At 43.7% G+C, this 20,291-nt stretch overlaps 11 protein-coding genes across 11 annotated transcripts, besides 1 other annotated feature; 6 read left to right on the top strand and 5 right to left on the bottom strand.

Annotated features, from left to right (window-relative positions):
- Positions 1-292: 292 nt before the first annotated feature.
- Positions 293-1,444, top strand: KUCA_T00002215001 (uncharacterized protein; the record flags this gene model as incomplete). Its single annotated transcript, XM_022604473.1, has 1 exon — positions 293-1,444. One exon carries the CDS (start codon positions 293-295, stop codon positions 1,442-1,444), a length of 1,152 nt encoding a protein of 383 aa, XP_022458251.1.
- A 173-nt stretch (positions 1,445-1,617) lies between these two features.
- On the bottom strand, positions 1,618-2,643 carry KUCA_T00002216001 (uncharacterized protein; the record flags this gene model as incomplete). Its single annotated transcript, XM_022604475.1, has 1 exon — positions 1,618-2,643. The coding sequence occupies one exon, from the start codon at positions 2,641-2,643 to the stop codon at positions 1,618-1,620; it is 1,026 nt and encodes a 341-aa protein (XP_022458252.1).
- A 1,110-nt stretch (positions 2,644-3,753) lies between these two features.
- Positions 3,754-4,338, bottom strand: KUCA_T00002217001 (uncharacterized protein; the record flags this gene model as incomplete). The annotated part of the gene is made up of 1 exon (XM_022604476.1): positions 3,754-4,338. One exon carries the CDS (start codon positions 4,336-4,338, stop codon positions 3,754-3,756), a length of 585 nt encoding a protein of 194 aa, XP_022458253.1.
- Positions 4,339-4,607: 269 nt separating this feature from the next.
- KUCA_T00002218001 (uncharacterized protein) lies at positions 4,608-6,719 on the top strand (the record flags this gene model as incomplete). Its single annotated transcript, XM_022604477.1, has 1 exon — positions 4,608-6,719. The coding sequence occupies one exon, from the start codon at positions 4,608-4,610 to the stop codon at positions 6,717-6,719; it is 2,112 nt and encodes a 703-aa protein (XP_022458254.1).
- A 628-nt stretch (positions 6,720-7,347) lies between these two features.
- On the top strand, positions 7,348-8,982 carry KUCA_T00002219001 (uncharacterized protein; the record flags this gene model as incomplete). The annotated part of the gene is made up of 1 exon (XM_022604478.1): positions 7,348-8,982. One exon carries the CDS (start codon positions 7,348-7,350, stop codon positions 8,980-8,982), a length of 1,635 nt encoding a protein of 544 aa, XP_022458255.1.
- Positions 8,983-9,443: 461 nt separating this feature from the next.
- KUCA_T00002220001 (uncharacterized protein) lies at positions 9,444-11,075 on the top strand (the record flags this gene model as incomplete). The annotated part of the gene is made up of 1 exon (XM_022604479.1): positions 9,444-11,075. The coding sequence occupies one exon, from the start codon at positions 9,444-9,446 to the stop codon at positions 11,073-11,075; it is 1,632 nt and encodes a 543-aa protein (XP_022458256.1).
- A 388-nt stretch (positions 11,076-11,463) lies between these two features.
- Positions 11,464-12,972, top strand: KUCA_T00002221001 (uncharacterized protein; the record flags this gene model as incomplete). Its single annotated transcript, XM_022604480.1, has 1 exon — positions 11,464-12,972. One exon carries the CDS (start codon positions 11,464-11,466, stop codon positions 12,970-12,972), a length of 1,509 nt encoding a protein of 502 aa, XP_022458257.1.
- Positions 12,973-13,243: 271 nt separating this feature from the next.
- Positions 13,244-13,987, bottom strand: KUCA_T00002222001 (uncharacterized protein; the record flags this gene model as incomplete). Its single annotated transcript, XM_022604481.1, has 1 exon — positions 13,244-13,987. The coding sequence occupies one exon, from the start codon at positions 13,985-13,987 to the stop codon at positions 13,244-13,246; it is 744 nt and encodes a 247-aa protein (XP_022458258.1).
- A 1,362-nt stretch (positions 13,988-15,349) lies between these two features.
- On the bottom strand, positions 15,350-16,639 carry KUCA_T00002223001 (uncharacterized protein; the record flags this gene model as incomplete). Its single annotated transcript, XM_022604482.1, has 1 exon — positions 15,350-16,639. One exon carries the CDS (start codon positions 16,637-16,639, stop codon positions 15,350-15,352), a length of 1,290 nt encoding a protein of 429 aa, XP_022458259.1.
- A 274-nt stretch (positions 16,640-16,913) lies between these two features.
- Positions 16,914-16,949: a sequence feature (Short protein (KUCA_T00002224001, CDK26253.1) was converted to a misc_feature.).
- Positions 16,950-16,979: 30 nt separating this feature from the next.
- Positions 16,980-17,336, bottom strand: KUCA_T00002225001 (uncharacterized protein; the record flags this gene model as incomplete). Its single annotated transcript, XM_022604483.1, has 1 exon — positions 16,980-17,336. One exon carries the CDS (start codon positions 17,334-17,336, stop codon positions 16,980-16,982), a length of 357 nt encoding a protein of 118 aa, XP_022458260.1.
- Positions 17,337-18,534: 1,198 nt separating this feature from the next.
- Positions 18,535-20,112, top strand: KUCA_T00002226001 (uncharacterized protein; the record flags this gene model as incomplete). The annotated part of the gene is made up of 1 exon (XM_022604484.1): positions 18,535-20,112. The coding sequence occupies one exon, from the start codon at positions 18,535-18,537 to the stop codon at positions 20,110-20,112; it is 1,578 nt and encodes a 525-aa protein (XP_022458261.1).
- Positions 20,113-20,291: the final 179 nt, after the last annotated feature.

Raw genomic sequence — 20,291 nt, forward strand, 5'->3', positions numbered from 1 at the left:
AAGGAGAAAATGTAGTGGAGAAAAAGGAAATATGAAGCTTAGTCTTTATTCTCTATCTGTCTTGCCATGTTGTGCCACCAAAAACAAAAAGTGGTTTGGTCGTGTACCAGAGAACATGTTTTTGTGTCGTGTGCTGACCATCTGATTCCGATATCTGATTTTGATAACTGATATCGAGCTATTTCGAACAACGAAAACCGCGTATTTTTCTTGAGTATCTTTTTCTAGTCTTCTGTGGTGGTTGTGATTTTGCCTCTTTGTGATATTTTTGGGTGACTATTCAAATCTCACAATGTCCACAGTCGAAAACTCTCGGAAATCCACCCCCGCCGCTGACGAGTCTAGGTCCACACCCAAACCGAAACCTCTTACAGCCAAAGCCCAGGAAACACAGGGCCTCAAACTCCTGAAACAACAGTACCAGCAGTATTTGAAAGCACCAAAGTATGGAATTGACTCCGAAGAATTGTATTGTACTTGTCGCAAACCAGATGATGGAGCATTGATGGTGTGTTGTGATGGGTGTGAAGGCTGGTGGCATTTCAAGTGCATGGATTTGCCCATCCAGTATCAGCATCTTGTGGCAGAATTCTACTGCAAGTTTTGCGATACACTTGAAGGAAAAGGTAAGACGAAATGGAAGAGAAAGTGCCGATTGCCGAGCTGCTACAAGCCTATCAAAATTGATGATGGTAAAGCCAGCAAGTATTGTTCTTCTGAGCACGGAGTGGAATTTTTGAGGTCTAAGCTTCAAGGAGTGGAAAATCCCGAGGAAATTACTCAAGCCTTGAAGAGGTCCGAGGACTTGTTGAGTTTTCAGGATTTGGGCAAATCGTTGCCTGCCATCAGCGAATTCCCATCGGATATCCAATATAAGCTTAATAGGCTTGATTTGCAGGTGACAGAATTGCAGGATAATCTGAAGACGTTGAGTGCTCAGCAACAGTTGCTGAAGAGAGTCAAAGACAGAACCAAGCTTATAAGCGATTGCATTACAAGTCTCAAGGCCAACGAGGATATTTCCAAGTTCTTCAATGACGAGCCATTACAGCAGAGCAAGGCTAAAGGCAAGCGTAAAGCTCAGGACATCTGCGGTTATGATAAACGTCTTGGAGATCTAGGCAGTATGAGAGAGATGATCTCAGAAGAGTTCAAGAGTTTAAAAGACCTAGGGTTCACGGAAGAAAAGTTCAAATCAGATTTTGAAATGTATGAGGCACTGGAGGACAACGCTGATATACCAGAGGACAACTACTTTGCACAGATATGTCTACAGGATAAGCGTAAGTGTGCGGTACATTACTCGTGGTTCAACATCATTAGTGAGAAGGTTGAGTTCAAGTTGGCGGATGATGAGTATAGGGTTTCTACGTTAAAGAAGAAGAAAGACTTGGTGGTGAGAGATGCTACGATCCGGTATTGGGAAGGGGAGTCAAGTAAGTGATGAACGAGAAAAGTTATTTTGAATGAGATGGAAAACCCGCTAAAATCTTGAATATAAATCCACTTTTACCAAACGCGACTTTGCTTCATTTCTGGTAATTGTTACTTTCGTAAATACCCTCTAGCCCTTTGATGGTAATGAAGGAAAACCTTTATCTGAGTTCAATCCTTCACTTACAGCTTTGCATCGTATTTGAAATTCAAACCCTTTTCTATATTGCCCTTCAGTTCCTTAACTGCAATGGCAACGAGTTTCTTCTCGTCAGAACTGACGAAATCCAGTTCAAACGGATCCACAATCCTCTCAGCTTGTCCGTTTTGTCCTATTTGCACAGGTATTGCAAAAAACTCCACACCCAGATGGTCAGCAAGAGCATCACCTCCCTGAATGCCCCTGAGACTCACAAACGTGGATTCAGGTACTATACCGGAGTGTCTTGTGCTGGGATCAATAATCGTCTGTATAAACCTATAGGCAGCAGCAGCCATGGACAATGTCGCGGAACCACGCCCCTCTTTGGCTTTCACAACCTCATCTCCACCAAATTGAACCCTGTGTATCAAGTCCTTTGGTTCTGGAACAAACTGCTGGAACTTGGTAGAGATGTTGTTCGAGAGATGTGAGAGGGGTACTATCGTGTTGCCCGAATGACCTCCGATAACGCTGATTCTGCCTTTGAGTAGATCAGGATCTGAGACACCCAGCAATTTCGCACTGAAGGTTTCAAATCTTTGCAAATCCAATGTGGTGACTCCGAACAGCTTGCGGGGATCAAAAACGCCATTCTGCTTCAGTATTTTGGCAGCCAAAGGCACCATGGAGTTCACGGGATTGGAAATGATACAAACGCTGGCCTTTGGGCTATGTATGGAGATAGCATTCACCAGACCGGCAACTATACCCGCGTTTATCTTGAACAGATCGTCTCTGGTCATACCCGGTTTTCTAGGGATGCCTGCAGGAATCACCACCACATCTGATCCGACCAGGGCTTGCTGCAATTGCGTCGTATCCGTCTTGGAAGTTGGCTGGTAGGATTCCACAGAGGATTTCGTGGGAATGTGTGACAAATCGGCAGCAACCCCATGTGCATTGACAATATCGTACAGAGATAAAACGTCAATGGATGTGTTCAGCTTAAGTAGCAAAGATAGTGGCTGGCCTATGCCTCCTGCCGCGCCTAACACTGTGACCTTCATGGATGGATAATAATAAACGTTCCAGAATAACAAAGAATCAAACCGAACCTTGTTATCAAAATGAAGACAAGACTACTTGCTCTAGAAATCTGGGGATGCGGAGACTATTTATACCCGCAACTGCCCTAGCCGATGGAGCATGTGACCGAGCGACGCTCCGATGTCATCGCATGTGTAACCTGGCCTTTATCTTGCGTTCTTGTTCGGAGATGCCAGTAAGATTTTTAACACTCTTTCTTGAATTGGGTAATGTATATATAAGTTTATGTAATGTAGGTCTCATTCTATGAGTTGACATACAAATTTTTCTAGTCCATAATCGGTGACGGCAACACTTAGCATCCGTTTGGTCTATCTGTGCGGCATATCTGATAATCCAAAAAAGAATAGCCAGTGCATACAAAGAAACCCTGCTAGTGGGAAAATGTCTTGCTGAAGTCGGTGATATGCACAGGCTCTTTTCGCAGATATTTCTGCACGACCTCAACAAACATGGTATTTTCATTTGATTTTCAACTTAAACACGCCTGATATCTTCCGTATAAAGGCAAAACGTCCCCGATCTATTGAATCTCAAAAAATTGACTACTGGCCTGGGTCAGGAGCAGTTACAGTGACTGTACTACAAAAACACAGTATCGTTTGTCACTTGACTTTTTCAAGCGATATGATAAGTTCACCCAGATATCAGTGGCATTGCAGTGACCCGTTATGTCAAACCTGGTAAGTTCGCAAGCAAGAAAAGCACTGAAAAAAATACTGGGATATCCGAATCTACCCTTCATGTTTGTATTGCTGGAAGGGATGACCAAACTAGGTAACTGGATAGAAAATGGTGTAAATTGTTATTATCTTATATGGCAAATTAAGGACAGAGATTATCTCCTCTTACACTGTAGCGCCTCTTTCGAACACACGTAGATCCGTCTTCTGTCCTTTGAGTAGGGCATTTTTGGCAGCCAGTGTACTCTTGTCAAACGTTATCAACGGTTTTCAGTCGAGCTACACGAACAGTATTCATGTCCGCGACGTCTGGCGTGCTTTCAAGAACGGGAAATAGTTGGTCTTCCGGTATATGCTGGTATTCTGCTTCCGAATGGGTGACAAATGTCACATCCACGTGAAGTATCGGGATACCAAACTCGTTCCAAAGGCATAGAAAGGGTTCTTTTGATCGTCTTGGCATAAGTCAGCGTACGTATGAAACGCCTCATAGCTCGAGCAACTGCCCGTCGTTTGAGATATCGGCATTTCGTATAAATCAGGATATCTCTCTTCTTTGATTAAGTCAGCGTCTGTACCAGATGTGAGGTCATCATCTCTGCCCATAGCTATGAGGCTATCCAGTGTTTTATGACCATACAACAGCTCATCAATTCCGCCATAATATAACATTTCATCTTCCGCATATCTATTTGAAGCCTCGTAAATTGCTAACGATGCATTAAAGGTATGTCTGCATTTGTTAATCATATATGATGTTCTTCTCGATGAGGTGCTGTTCATATCATGATATAAACCTAGCAAACCCTGGGTATTTACAGCAACTGCTGTGATATCATCACCAACATTGTGGTTGATACATCTCAACACGTTAATGTAGCCATATTGCCTCGTAATGTTACTCGGGACCACATCCCATGCCGTTGCCATCGACGCTGAAGTAAATATTAGAAACAATAAGACTGTATACATATTTGATAACATTCTGGGTACGAAGAAGTAAAGTGAATATCTCCTCTTACACAGTCATCGCTTATCAGTAGCTAGTAGTGTTTTACACAAAGTCGTCAAACATGTGAATCCGAAGTTACAGAAGGTTCGCCCGCCGCTCCGATGCGATCGCATGTGGTCGTGTCTGAGACTTTTCACTCGCGTCAGCATTAAGCCTCTGTGTGCTATCTGTTTTTGATTGCCGAAAGGGGAGTTGTTTGCTTGGCCGGTATATTTCAGTTGATTGAAATATGGTGACGTTTAAGAAAACACCTCCGGATTATGTGTTTGTCATTGCATTGACAGCGGTTGCTGCAGCGGTCCGGGTCCATAAGATCTCATGGAATAACCACGTTGTGTGGGACGAGGCGCATTTTGGCAAGTTTGCGTCGCATTATCTGAGGCACGATTTCTACTTTGATGTTCATCCGCCGCTCGGAAAACTTCTGTGTGGTCTCAGCGGATATTTGGCGGGTTATAATGGGTCTTTTGAGTTCAACTCGGGGGATGCGTATCCGGAGGGTATGCTCTATGGCAGGATGAGACTATTCAACTGTCTTTTCAGCATAATGACGGTGCCTTTGGCGTTCATCACCAGTAGACTATTGAATTTTTCTTTAGCCACGTGTTTGTTCATTGCAGTGACCGTCTGTTTCGAGAACATGAGCGTTGTACTTGGAAAGTTTATTCTGCTGGACTCCATGCTGATGTTCTTTACTGCCACGACCTTCATGTGTCTGGCCAAAGTCAGTTCACTCCAGAGAAAGGGCAAAGAATTGAGTATTTCGTGGTTTTCATGGATGCTTTTTAGCGGAGTTTCGATCGGGTGTGTTTGCTCTGTGAAATGGGTTGGTCTCTTCATCACGGTGGTCTTTGGTCTGTATGTGATTTTGGATCTTTGGCTGAAATACTGGAACTCGACCTCTAAAGCTCGTCTTCTGTTTCATTGGATGGTGCGGGTGGTGACCCTCATTATTGTTCCTGCAATTGTCTATATCTTGATTTTCCAAATCCACTTCAAGACACTTTACAAGTTTGGCAAGGGCTCGTCGTCGATGACTTCGTTATTCCAGGCCAATCAGGAAGACACAGAAATAACAGTTACAGCACCCAGAAACGTGCTATACGGATCCAAAGTCACGATTAGGTCACAGGGTCTTAGTCCGAACCTGTTACATTCTCACGGCTCTGTGTATCCAGAAGGTTCGGGCCAGCATCAGGTCACTACCTACGGGTTTCGAGACTCCAATAACGACTGGGTCATAGAGCTCCCTAGGAGCAAATATCCGATTTCGCAAGATGGTAAGGTGAGACATGGTGATGTAATAAGACTGAGCCATCCAATGACGAGAGCCAACCTACACTCGCACGATATCAGGGGCCATGTATCGTCTCAGTTCTGGGAAGTTTCAGGTTATGGCGATGAAAACATTGGAGATGAAAAAGACGACTGGGTCGTGGAGATTGTTGAACAGTTACACAGTTCCAATGAGACCTATGCCGATTTGCAAGAATCTTACTCAGAGTTCAAGGACTTGGTCCATCCTCTTTCTACCTCCTTCAGGCTAAGACACAAAGTTCTGGGCTGCTACCTCGCCACTACTGGAATGTCTTATCCGTCATGGGGTTTCAAGCAGGGCGAAGTGATCTGCAAACCTTCGTGGTTTGTCAAGGAAAAGGGGACCTGGTGGAACGTAGAAGATCACATCAACGAGGCAACCGTGGCAGACCAAGACTACACTCCTCCGAAGTCACATTTTTGGAGGGACTTTGTGCTTCTGAACTACGCCATGATGGCATCAAATAATGCTTTGGTTCCAGATCCTGATAAGCAGGATGATTTAGCTTCTTCGTGGTGGCAATGGCCAACCGATATCGTTGGTCTCAGAATGGGTGGTTGGGGCCGCAGCCAAGTGCGCTATTTCATGATGGGAAATCCAATAGTCGTTTGGCTATCATCTGCAAGTATTCTAGTCAGTGTATTCATTATTTTGAAGTTAGCACTACAATGGCAGAGACAGATCTTGATTCTGAATTCTCATGATCTATGGGTTTTCACCATGGGCGGGGTATTCCCGCTTCTTGCGTGGGTATTGCATTTCTTGCCCTTTGTGCTCATGTCCCGAGTGACTTATGTCCATCACTATTTTCCAGCATTGTATTTTGCGATTTTCCAAATGGGGTTTTTGGTTGAGTATTTCACCATCACTATGAATAGAAACTGGAGATTGGTGATTTTCGTGGTGCTACAATCGATCGTAATTGGAGCCTTTGTGTTTTTCTGGCCTATGAGCGATGGTATGACGGGACCATTGGAGAATTATAGTTACATGAACTGGTTGAAAACTTGGAGAATTATATAGGTGTTCCAGGAACACATACTTCATCTAGGAGCCTGCCTTCGGAAGATTGCCGTTGAAACATTGCATGACCTCGTTTAAAGGGCAGTACATAAAGGCTTTATCAAGGTCTTTGTATATTTTGAATTCAATATATTGCACATATCAGCATCGATTTACTCACCCTATAAGTCAGAATGGAATTGATCACAACGTCCTTTCTCCTGACGTGCAAGGGAGATAGTATTTTCCAATTTCAATTGAAGCGAGAAACTAAAAAAAAAGATCTGTAGGCTATATTCATCGACGCGTCACAGAAATGACCAAGTAGCCGACTACAATGCGCACAATAAGCGCAAAATTAACACGAGCTTACAATTATAAAGATTTTGCGTTAAAATCAGCGGAGACGCAAACTGGATCGCGCGGCAGAAACATGCACTGCGGCTATAATTTCTAGAAACTGTTGTGTCATCTCAGATTTTACCCCACGGGGAAAAATATGAATTGGACAATCATGCATAAGATAAATTATGTCGGAGTTGAGAAAGAACGGAACGCGATAATGAAAACAATGGACAGCATATATAAAGGGGATCAACTAACGCTCCGTTGTAACTCGTGACATGGGAGTAGGTTCCAACTACCGATAATGACAGAGAACAACTCGATACATAGTGAGAGCGCTGCCTTCAACCAGGCAGCCCAAACCCAGGTGGAAGACAAAAACTTGACAAATTGGCAAACTGTGAAAAAGTATCCATTTGCAGTCTACTGTTGTTTTGTTGTTATCTGGATGTTTATCCTGTGCTCGTTCGAGAACCAAGCTGGTGGAATCGTGGTATCGATTCCCGAGTTCAGAAAGAATTTCGGTCATCCCTATACAACTTCTACTGGAGAAACTAGTTACGTTATTGAAGCCAGCTGGCAGTCAGCATTCAGTGGAGTTCCAATTGCTGCAGGAATCATTGGCCAGAATGTTGGTTCGCTTCTGGCTGATAGGGTTGGTAAGAAATGGTTACTGTTTGCTCACGTGCTATTTTCTGTTGCGTTTGTTGGCTTAGAATTTGCTGCAACTAACGTGCAAATGTTTCTTGCTGGTAAAACTTTGAACGGATACTGTGTGAGTTTGATTCAAGCTGTCGGTGTTACGTATGTTGCGGAAATCGCTCCATTGCGTCTTCGCGGGTTGATCGTTTCGATCTGCAATGTGTCTTTCTCCATTGGTCCCCTCATTTGCTTCATCATTAACTACTCCATTTCTGAGAGAAGTACTTCCTGGGCGTATAAAGCAGTGTTTGCTTCTCAATGGGGATTTGCAGCTGTCACGCTTCCACTGGTGATCTTCCTTCCAGAATCACCTTGGTTCTATGCGCTCAAAGGCCGTGTGGACAAAACTGAAGAATGCTACAGAAAGCTACTGAGGGATCCTGTGGCTGCACATGAGCAGGCAATAGTTGCACATGTAACCGTTCAACAGAATGCGGAGCTCGAACGCAGCTCCTCCTATATTGACTGCTTCAGGGGCAGAGACTTATGGAGAACCATTATATCTGTGGTACCGATGGTGATTCAACCTATGTCTGGAGTATACTTTACAATCAATTATACGACATATTTTTTTGAGCTGGCAGGATACGATACTCCATCGTCATTCAGACTCACCGTGGGATCCCAGTGTCTATCTATAGGTGGAAACATTGCTGCTTGGTTCGTTGTCGACAGGTTCGGCAGAAGGGCTAATCTGCTCTGGGGAATTGTATTGATTTCTGTGACTGATTTCATCATTGGAGGAGCCGGTTGTAGCAGTAATCCAAAGGCTGTAACTACAACTGTTGCTTTTATGGTTCTTTACGGATTTTGTTACAACTTGGGTGTTGGAGCGGTTGCATACCCAATTGCTTCAGAGAATGCACGTTCCAGCTTGAGAAACAAAACTGTCGCCCTCTCTTTTTCTATAAGTGGTGCTGTCGGTATGATGTGGTCATTTGTTCTACCCTATATCTTCAATCCCGATCAGGCCAATCTGGGACCAAAGACTATGTTCATATTTGCTGGAATCTCGACTTTGTTTACAATTTACGTTTACTATTTCCAGACGGAAACTGCAAACAGGTCTTTCGAAGAAATTGATGAGATGTACAACAACAAGGTTCCTTTCAGAAAGTTCAAAGGGTACCAGACAGAAATCTCGAAGGTAGGAAACGAGCAGATTGATGTGGGACGTGACGAAAAGGCACAGGAGGCACAGCACTTGGAGACTGTCGAGACAGCAGACTCAGATTGAGCCAGAATGTTAGTTAGTGTTTTACTTTAACGACTATCGTTGACTATTTTTTTCAAAAAACTAATGCGTGGCAAAATAATGTAGAGTGGACGTGACGGAAAGTGTGGGGAAGCGTAGACCTACTATCCCAGGTCTTGTATCGGAAGGTGCCACCATAAGTCCCAAACTCAATACTGATGAGATAAACCTACAAATCATGATCTCATTATGATTCTGTGAGTATCAGTAGTGTATTAAATTGCTAATCCCGTCTATAATTCCCAGAACCAGTAATCTGTGAACCTAATAGTACCCCTATCATCTACCCCATGGGGTGAACAGAGATTCCACGTAAGGGTGCACTAAACCCTGCATTGCACAGATTTCAGGGTGCTTCTGAGGTATATTCAAGACCAAGTATAAATAGGACAAAAAATCCTTCCTGGATTGTTGAATATTCGGGATGATGCGTATCAACAGCAATGACGACTGACTTAGTACATAGTGAGAATGTAGCTTTGAACCAAGCGGCTCAAACGCAGGTTGAAGACAATACCTTGACAAATTGGCAGACAATCAAGAAGTATCCTTATGCTGTATACTGCTGTTTTGTTGTCATCTGGATGTTTGTTTTGTGTTCTTTCGAGAACCAAGCTGGCGGAATCGTGGTCTCGATTCCCGAGTTCAGAAAGAATTTTGGTCATCCCTACACCACTTCCACCGGCGAAATTGGATACGTTATTGAGGCTAGCTGGCAATCCGCATTTAGTGGAGTTCCAATTGCTGCTGGAATTGTTGGCCAGAATGTTGGCTCGTTCCTGGCAGATAGGGTCGGCAAGAAGTGGACTTTGTTCGCACATGTCTTGCTTTCAGTGGCTTTTATTGCATTGGAATTCGCAGCAACAAATGTTCAGATGTTTCTGGCCGGCAAGACTTTAAACGGTTACTGTGTATGTCTGATCCAAGCGGTTGGTGTTACTTATGTTTCAGAAATTGCTCCCTTGCGCCTTAGAGGTTTGGTTGTTTCTATTTGCAATGTGTCGTTTTGCATTGGTCCTCTTGTCTGTTTTATCATCAACTATTCTATCTCTCATAAGGAGTCTCCCTGGGCATATAAAGCAGTTTTTGCTTCACAATGGGGGTTTGCAGCTGTCACCCTTCCGTTACTTTTCTTTCTCCCCGAATCCCCATGGTTTTATGTTTTAAAAGGACGCATTGACAAAGCAGAGCAGTGTTACAGAAAGTTACTCAAGGATCCTGTCGCTGCTCACGAACAAGCTACGGTTGCTCATGTGACAGTTCAACAGAATGCAGAATTTGAACGGAGTTCCTCTTATATTGATTGCTTCAAAGGACGGGACAAATGGAGAACTCTAATATCTGCCGTGCCACTCATTATCCAAAACATGTCTGGTGTTTATTTCACGTCCAATTACACGACCTACTTCTTCGAGCTGGCAGGTTACGACACTGCATCCTCGTTCAGACTCACCGTGGGAGCCCAATGTTTATCCATAGGCGGCAATATCGCCGCCTGGTTTGTTGTTGACAGGTTTGGCAGGAGAGCTAATCTACTGTGGGGAACCATGCTAATTTCGGTGACTGATTTCATCATTGGAGGAGCCGGATGTAGCCGCAACCCGAAAGCTGTAACTACAACTGTTGCGTTCATGGTTCTTTACGGATTTTGTTACAACTTGGGGGTTGGAGCAGTTGCATATCCAATTGCTTCTGAAAATGCTCGTTCCAGCTTGAGAAACAAAACAGTTTCCCTCTCTTTCTCATTTCACAGCATGATTGGTATGATGTGGTCATTTGTGTTGCCATACATCTTTAATCCAGATAAGGCCAATCTTGGTGCGAAAACCATGTTCATTTTTGCGAGTATATCTGCACTTTTGACGATCTACGTTTACTTCTTTCAAACAGAAACTGCGCACAGGTCTTTTGAGGAAATTGATGAGATGTATGATAAAAAAGTTCCTTTCAGAAAATTTCAAGACTACGAGACAGAAGTATCCAAGATTGGACATGACCAGATCGATGGTGGGCGTGACGAGAAGGCTCTTGAGTCAGAGCATTTGGAAACAGTCGACACTGGTGAATCAGATTAAGAGAAAGTGCGTGGGCAAACTGAAAGTTTCTCTCTTAGATTGTTTTTGAAATACATTGATATATGGTGAGCTAAAGAGGCCTGGTTAGCTACATAGCTGTGCCATTTAAATTTTTTGTCAGAAAATAGAAAAATGAAGCTGGGGTAAGGCTCCCCCAGACAGAGTGGAGGTGGGGTAAACATATGCCCCTTTCTCCATCATCTGCATGGGGTGCCAAGAGCAATAGGGGAGCGCGTATTCTTCCTGCAATAGTAAGAAGTAGCCTTACCTCATCGCCCACCTTCCAAGATGGTACTCACTCACACGCTTTTACATTAACTATAGGGTATAAGGGCCTTTGTACGTCACCGGCCTAACGGTCAGCAATTCTCGCCTAGATCCCAGAACCATGTTGATCAGTCATTTTCTTGCAACTGCTCTTTGTATTGTACTTGTATGGGCTAAGTCCATTCCCAGCAAGGACATCAAGCCAAATGTCTTCATTTTAACTGATATCTCCAATGAACCCGACGATGCAGAGAGTCTAGTCCGGATGTTACTGTACTCAAACGAAATCAACGTTTCTGGAATTGTTGCTACAACATCATACTGGCTCAATGACACTATACATGACGAGGACATTTATCCAATCTTGAATGCATATGAGAAAGTGCACCCCAACCTGTTAAAGCATTCTCCAAGTTATCCACCCGCTTCTTACTTTCGCAAAATAGTAAGTACTGGATATCCTGTTTACGGATTGGCTGCATTGAAGTATGAAAAAATTAGCACAGGAGCATCAAAGTTGATCGAGGCCGTAGACAAGACTTCGCCAGACGAAACTATTTGGATTTTAGTCTGGGGTGGTGCAGGAGTTTTGGCTGAAAGTTTGAACGAGATTTCCAAGACGAGATCCACAGAAGAGGTTGAAAATTTCATCAAAAAATTGAGAGTGTACTCTATTTCTGACCAGGATGATGCAGGGGTTTGGATCAGGTATAGATATCCTGCTATATTCTATATTTCGTCGTCTCATGGTTTCAATCAATACTCACTATCGACGTGGGTCGGCATATCAGGTGAGAGCTACAACAGGTTTGAGGAGGGTGGACCAGACTCATCCTACGTCGCAAAGGACTGGTTGTCGAAGTACATCAGGCATGCTAGTCCTCTAGGAGAGGCCTATCCGGAGTATATGTTTATCATGGAAGGGGACACACCTTCCCTCCTGCATGTGTTGCCTAATGGACTAAACGACCCAGAGTCACCAAAACATGGAGGCTGGGGTGGAAGGTACGACCTGATTGACATATCAGGTCAAATAAATCATTACGCTGACGTGACCGATGATGTATTGGGTAAAGATGGTAAATGGCACTGCAGCAATAAAGCTACAATCTGGAGATGGCGAGACGCATATCAAAACGACTTTGCAGGTAGGATGCAATGGACAGTAAAATCATTCAACGATGCGAATCATGCTCCGATTGTGATTGTCAACGGGTCGGACTCTGCCACTCCTCTGGAGCTTAAAGTAGAAGCTGGGACCACAGTGTATTTGGATGCCTCTGCAACGTATGATTTGGATAAGAAGGACAAATTGGAGTTCCGCTGGTTTCATTACAGGGACGTGACAGCTACAAATTCAAATACCTTCAAAGAAGTGCCTGAAATTGCTGTATCAGGGAACACAACTAAAGTCGTTTCGTTCAAAGTCCCCGAGTTTGAGAAGGCCTGTATCCACCATTTTGGAAGATACAAAGGAGCTGATCATTGCAAGTCTTATCATATTATATTGGAGGTTACAGACTCTGGTAGTCCACCAATGAGAGGTTACAAAAGAGTCATCCTGCGTACTCATCCTTCTTTTTCTGATCAGAAGTCTCGTGAAGAGCCAGCAGGGCATGACGAGCTATGATTACATGATGATACTTATAGTCTATCGTGAATATCAGCACCCAAGAAATACCTTTCTAAGAGGAAAAGCTGAAATACTTATTATGTCGTGCCAACCTTTTTACAGCTTCATTATTGTGTGGACTACAATGGTTGAATGAATTTAGCGAAATTGAGTACACACCTATGGACATACATTATCTATAATTGGGGACAATTCGGGATTGAAGCATGAGCTATCGTAGCTTTGTTTCATGGTATTAATTTTGAATTTCGGTAAGCGCAATTGTCAATCAGTATCCCTCTTTATCAGTAATACCGATGGCGTATTCAACGGCAGCGTCGAAGATGGCCAAACCAGCGTCAGTGAGGTTACCGAAAGCTGCGTTGCCCATACCGAAGAAAACTCTTCTAGCTGGAGCAATGAAGTCGTAATCCATAGTGGCACCTTCTTCGTAACTGAAAATAAGAGCTTGGTCTGGAGTTCCGGGAACGGTTCCAATGATGTCAGCTCCCAAGCCAGGCTGTCCGAAACCAACCTCTTGATCAGACACAAACATTGCTTTAACACCAGATTCAACACCTGCACTGATTGGGTGTGGGGCATTGACCAATTGGACGTAGTGCTCGGCATCCAATCCACCAAAGTTGGTGTCTCTGCACTTTCCGGTGAATCTCAAGTCATCCAAGATATCGTTCTCCCAGGTGAAAATTGGGATTTCGATGTCCTTGTAGTCGCCAGGAACGAAGTCTCTGGACCTAATAGTAGCGGAGATAACGACCAGATCGTGGCCATCAACAATGCTTGCGTCTTCAGTTTGGTCAGCAAAAGTAACGTTGTATCCGGTGGAGACCAAGTGGTCTCTGATCTCGAAATCAACATCCCTCTGTTTCCATTGAGATCTGAAAATGTACAAGATACTTCCTTTGGCATCTGTACCATTGGTTTCAGAGACATCCACTCCGGTATAGTTACCGATAGGGGCAGCAGAAATCAAGGATAGGAGGAAAGTGAGGCAGATGATATTTCTCAACATTTGACAAATTGTTTAGCAGAATGCTTTTTTTTCTGGTTCGTTTTACAATTTTAAAAAGTCATTCGGGAATCTAGGTGCGAGTACTTCACCTTTTTATACGTCAACCCCAGAAGTTCGAAATCTGCTTGACCAGAAAGCATTTTACTACAGTTTCGCCAATATCGCTTTTAAAGGATATAATGCAAGACAAAGTAGTCTCAAGTGTTTATTCTCTCTCACTTTTGGGTGGTTGCCAAGACTCCGAGAAAAATGCAGGCCATTTAAAATTTATTTGAGGACGACCCGGAACACACCGGATAGTCGGAAAGGGCCTATCCCATTTCAAAGACTGAATCGTAATATCCACAAGGCCATGCCTTACACACACAAGAACACCCATTGAGGAGACTGTGAGGAAAGTTCACGGAACTGCACAATGATAAATCATTTATTTCACTCACTTAAGCTAAATTTCTAAGATTATAAAGTTGTTACCGTGCTAAGCAACGTGCCCGGAATCAAAAACTTGAAAAAAATTTAACAATAATACCGAGGATTCCATAATAGTCGAAAGACTTCCCAAAACGGATGTTTTTTTTTGCTTAGATGTATCTCATTAATCTGAAAGCAGAAACAGGAAATTGGTCTTCATCAATTGGGCAATGACTCTCGGAGTTGCAAACACATCGGACTCTCGGATCGTTTTCCCATTTCCCATAAGCCCTTTCGGTCTAATTGATCGAACAGATACTTGTTTTAACGGACCCTTTGCAAAATGACCCCACCAATTGAAACAATGCCAAGGCAAACACCCCCGCTCTAGGACAGGGGGAGCCGTCTAAAGGAAGATCTTCTATTCATCTTCATGGTAGGTGTGAAATCCAGCGCCCCTCCTGCAAGATTAGATTTTCGGCCCATGGCTTAATTATGGCCGGCCCACACTCTGTGACTATCATGCTTCAGGTCGAAGTGCCTTTCACTAGATGGTTTGGCAATCTCACCTGATCGTTTCCCAGGAAATTCCTCAAAAAATCCTTATACAGCTCAGATGCCAAAATGGTCTTTCTACCCTCGTAGGAGAGGTATAGTCCTGTCTTGATCACACTCATGCAGGAGCCATTTTGAGTAAACTGCCACAACTCTAATAATGTTTTGGAATACAAGCTGATATTTGGTCTGTCGACGTGTCTTACCAACACTCAAGAGACAAGGTTTGCGAAAACTGCGGCTTTACTGTAGAAGCCCTGCGACTTTGCAGAGTTTGGCTGTGGAAGCATTCCCAGGAAAGCAGACCAAACTGGAAATAACTTTGCACCGCACCGATACTGTTCTACAATTTCCACCATTTCCACAGATCGTCTACATATTAAGGGTTATGGATTTTTAAGCAAGTCTCTTCCAAGAAAGTCGAGGCCGAATGAACCTTGCAAAGTACACAAATATCACAAGCACTGGTACTTCGACCAAAGGGCCCACTGTGGCAGCAAGGGCCTGTTGACTATCGATTCCATAGACACTTGCACATACAGCGATTGCAAGTTCAAAGTTGTTACTTGCAGCAGTAAAAGATTGAGTACACGTTCTGGGATAATCGTGACCAAGCTTCATAAAGGCAAAGAAGGTCGCAAGGAAGATCACCAAGAAATACACCACCAAGGGAGCTGCAACTCTCACCACAGATACGATGTTTTGGGCAACTTCCTGGCCTTGAGAGGCAAATAAAATGATTATTGTGAACAGCAAACCAATGAGAGTCAAAGGCGCAATTGTGGGCATCAGCTTTTTGTCGTAGAAGGAGGGCCAAATTGGTCGAATGGCAAGCCTCGTCAGCAAGGCTGCTCCAAAGGGAATGCCAAGAAATACACCCACACTCTTAGCACCAAGATCGTAGCTTATTTTGTGAGCGGTGTCTGAATGACTAATCACATTTACAAACAACAGGGACATCGGAGATATCAGCACGATTTGCAAGATGGAATTCACAGCAACAATGATGGCACAAAGATCAGCATCTCCCGAGGACAGCTGGACCCAGACATTAACCATTGCAATACATCTGCCTAGCCCAACAATAATCAACCCATCTCTTAGCTCGCGTCTATCAGGTAAGAATGCCCAAGCCAGTCCGAGCATCAACAAAGGGGCAATGACCCAGTTGATCACGACGCTCTGCAACATATTGACCAAAAACGATTTCTGTCTTACTATATGGTGAAGCTCCTCGTAGCGGATGCGGCAAAGTATAGGGTACATCATCACCAACAGACCAATCGCGATGGGAATAGATACGTTGACGAATTTGACATTCGTAAGAACAGCGTGCGTATTAGGCACAAAATTACCTAATATCAGACCCAGAGCAATCGCAACAATAATCCAAACCGGCAAAAGCCAATCCATAATACTTAAACCTATTTTGTTCAAAGATTTCTCGTTATCTGCATCGTCTGATATCAGTCTGGGGCAACAACGTCGAATGCAATCGGCTCCATAACGTTCAACGATTTCGCTTTTCTCATTTTCAGATATGTCAGAGAGAAGCTGAGTTCTTTCCGTACAGTCAATGCTGGAATAGTCCATTTTGTATCCCGCACTGGTGCACAAGCTTACGTGGCTAGGATTTGAAAAGGGGGACTCGAAAGATTTCGAACATAAACTATGTGCAGTCTGCATAGCGCAGGCAGGGACGCATAGTCGTTTTATCTGGGGGTACACTCTCCGCACTCCGGTCAGGAAGGATAAAACAAACTTAATCTATCTCTGGTCTAGTGCCTTCAAAAATGAAGTCCTTATAAAAATTGATCTGTTCACATATGACAACGAATACGTTACAAAATGCTAACTTCATGAAGAGAGTAACCTCAAACCTGGCTACCTTACAGAACAATCATCGATAGTCGAATCAAGGAGTTCTGCCACGGACACCATGAACTATGTTGTGCTCACGTCAGACAATGCGGGTACCCGTCCCATCAACAACCATCTCGCTATTTTCTTTCGTAACAGAGCCATTTTATGGACCAGGAGGAATGCTCAGAGCCACCGCTGCTGGGCGACAGAGTTTCACGCCAAGAGGGGTGACTACGATCGGCCTATTAATGAGGATAGGATGCTCAACCATGGCATCAATCAACTGATTATCAGTCAGTGTCAAATCATCAAGACCCAGCTCTTTGTATGGAGTTTCCTTTTCTCGAAGGACCTCGCGCACCGGTACGTTCATGCGGCTGATTAAGCCCTTCAGTTCTTCACGGCTTGGTGGGGTCTTCAAATACTGAATGATTGTAGGCTCTTCGCCACTGTTCCGTATCATTAAAAGCACGTTGCGTGAGGTACCACACACCGGATTGTGATAGATGGTGACAGTCATGATTTTTTTGATCCTGAAGAAAAAGAGAAGACCAATAGCTTGGATGTAAGAGGGCTGAAGTCATCACGCAAGAAGCGCGATGGGGCCAAGGCTCCATTGCAGTGCATACCTGGTCAGGTACTAGCATAATTTATACTAGATATTCTGTATTGAGACTTCATGTCTGAGGTGAACCAGGATTTTTTTTTGAACTGTCAAGAGAAAGACATTTTAGAAATGGTTTTCAAGCACGGAACAATATCTGCTTGAGAACAATGTTTTTGCGGAATTTCGTCTAGACACCCGTGCTCTGCTATCGAGGGAGGAAAGAACAAAATTAGAGGGTTAATGCGCTGGATTCCCCAATTTTAGGTAAACCAATAGGACATCTTGCTGCTTCAAGCTCTAATTACGATATTGCTGATCGCCGTATTCTTGTATACCCCTATGAAAACTTGAACCCGACTAGCCCTATTTAAAATCATAGTAGGAGGAAGAACACATTAAAGAGGTGATACCAATACACCAGTGTGAATTGGGGTATCCTGTCTCAGTTCTGCAGACTCCAATACCTCGTCTCTAGTTAATACGTTGGCGATATCTTTGCGCTGTTATCTGCTGAAAGTTGCGAGATCGATCGACCCCTGCAGATCAAGTTTCCCTTTTTGGAAGGGCAGATCAGCACAACCGTCTTATCGCAGGCAAACATGCACCCGACTTTGCTTACGCGCCCTTATCTTTTATCGCTGCAGATAAATTGAGATATTTACTCCACAACCAGAAGACTCCATCTTTAGGAAGTTCTCGCATCCAGAGAACCACCAAAAGCCCCTGATGCGTATCTGAAATCAAGTATTTTCTTTTGATTGATCGATGTCCTCTCAAAGCAAAGACGATACACATCAAACTTTGCGACAGATACAAGCAAAAGAACAAGAAAAAGAAAAATCTTTAGTGACGAAAAAGTCTTGCATTGCTTCAGGACTTTTCTTTTATGAAGGCCCCTCCGGGAACATGCAGGATGTTCGCTGAAATTAAACCTGATAAGGACCAATATCTCAATTGCTCAACTTTTTGTATAATAATAGACAGACTGCTCCTATGGCTTCGACTATAGTGTTCTTGCAGATTAAGATTATTGTTACTGCCTTTCTGAATTACTCTTTTGTTTCCCTTGACGCAGAACTCCTTTAGTGTCCCGCCTTGGTATTGTATAAATATGAGTGACTTGGAGAAAAAGCAGAGCGGCGAGAAGGTCGACACAGTGATATCTATCACAGAAGCCGACATTGGCACCAACCGTCTGATCACAACGATAACCTCTGTTCATGGTCGTGAGGTTGAAGTTACGGGAGATGTCGACGATGCCATGAGACTGGCGCTCAAATCGAAGGGTCTCGTCATCGATGAGGCCACCAACAAAAGACTTTTGAGGAAAATCGACACCTATATGTTGCCCCTGTGCTGCTTTCTGTATGCATGTCAGTTCATGGACAAGACCACCAATTCGCTTGCGTCCATCATGGGTCTTCGTACTGACCTAAATATGGTTGGCGACCAATACTCATGGACGGGTACAGCATTTTACCTCGGCTATTTGTTTTTCGAGTTTTTTGCATCTTATGCCCTACAGAGGCTGCCATTGGTGGGCACTGCCTCTACTTTCATTGTTTTCTGGGGGATAATCCTTTGCTTGCACGCTACTCCAAATTATGCTGGTTTTGTTTTTCTGCGCACTGTCCTTGGTATGGCGGAAAGTTCTGTCACCCCTGCCATGGTGATGATCACCTCCCAATGGTGGAAAAAGGATGAGAATTTTTTGAGAACTGCATTTTGGTTCTCTTCAAATGGCTTCGGTAATATCATGGGCAGTTCAATTGCCTACGGACTGACCAAGCACGCAGATTCCTACTCCGTTGCCGCATGGAAGATTCTGTTCATTATAGTTGGTATGATGACTATCTGTGTTGGAGTAGCTTTCTACTTTCATATTCCAAACACACCGGCCGAGGCGTGGTTCTTGACCGAGGAGGAGAAGTTGTTGGTGGTTGAGAGAATCAGAACTAACCAACAAGGGTTTGGTAATAAACATTTCAAGAAATCTCAGTTCATGGAAGCTTTGAAAGACTACAGGACATGGTTGTTTTTTTTCTTTGCCCTGGCAACAGACATCCCTAACGGCTCGCTAACCAACTTTGGCTCGATCCTAATGAAGGAAGACTTTGGCTATTCCACCTTGGAATCCTTGAAGATGGGAATGATTGGCGGTATGGTAGAGTTTGTGGGATGTATCGCTTTTGCTGCATGTGTTCGCTTTGTCAAACATAGAATGATCATGGCGCTCGTTGTATGTGCTTTGGGCGTCGTATGCTCCTCCATGCTTGCCTTTGCAAAGAACAGTAAAGAGGCCCGATTGGCTGGCTACTTTTTGCTAAACCTTCAACCCGTTGGTTACTTCTGTCTTTTGTCTTCATTTGCTGCCAACACTGCTGGACATACTAAGAAGGTCACTGTAGACGCGATCTACCTTATCGGCTACTGTATTGGTAACCTGATAGGTCCGCAGACTTTCATCGCGTCTCAAGCACCTTCATACAGCGGCGGAAAAATCGCTATGGTTGTTGGTTACTGTGTTTCTCTTGTACTGATGATAGCCATATATATCTCGTACTCCTTGGACAATAAGAGAAGAGATCAGGCCGAACTTGAGAGAGGCGGTCCAGTTCAATTGCCAGAGAACGCTGAATTTGCAGATTTGACGGATTTCGAGAACCCAAACTTCAGATACTCTTTATGAAGAAAGCGTGCCTTTTTCCACAAAAAACATTTTTAGTTCTTTGCTACTATTTTGATTTGATTTTGGAGATCTTAATATTGAGGGCGATGTAATCTTTTTCTTATTCAGTTCGTTTTGTTCACTTTAGTTTGAACTATCGTTTTTTGTGCCTCAATGTTTTGGGTTCTATTGGTTTGCTC

This window comes from Kuraishia capsulata, genomic scaffold, assembly GCF_000576695.1.
Source record: "Kuraishia capsulata CBS 1993 genomic scaffold, Kuraishia_capsulata_scaffold_2, whole genome shotgun sequence".
Classification (NCBI taxonomy): Eukaryota; Fungi; Ascomycota; class Pichiomycetes; order Pichiales; family Pichiaceae; genus Kuraishia; species Kuraishia capsulata.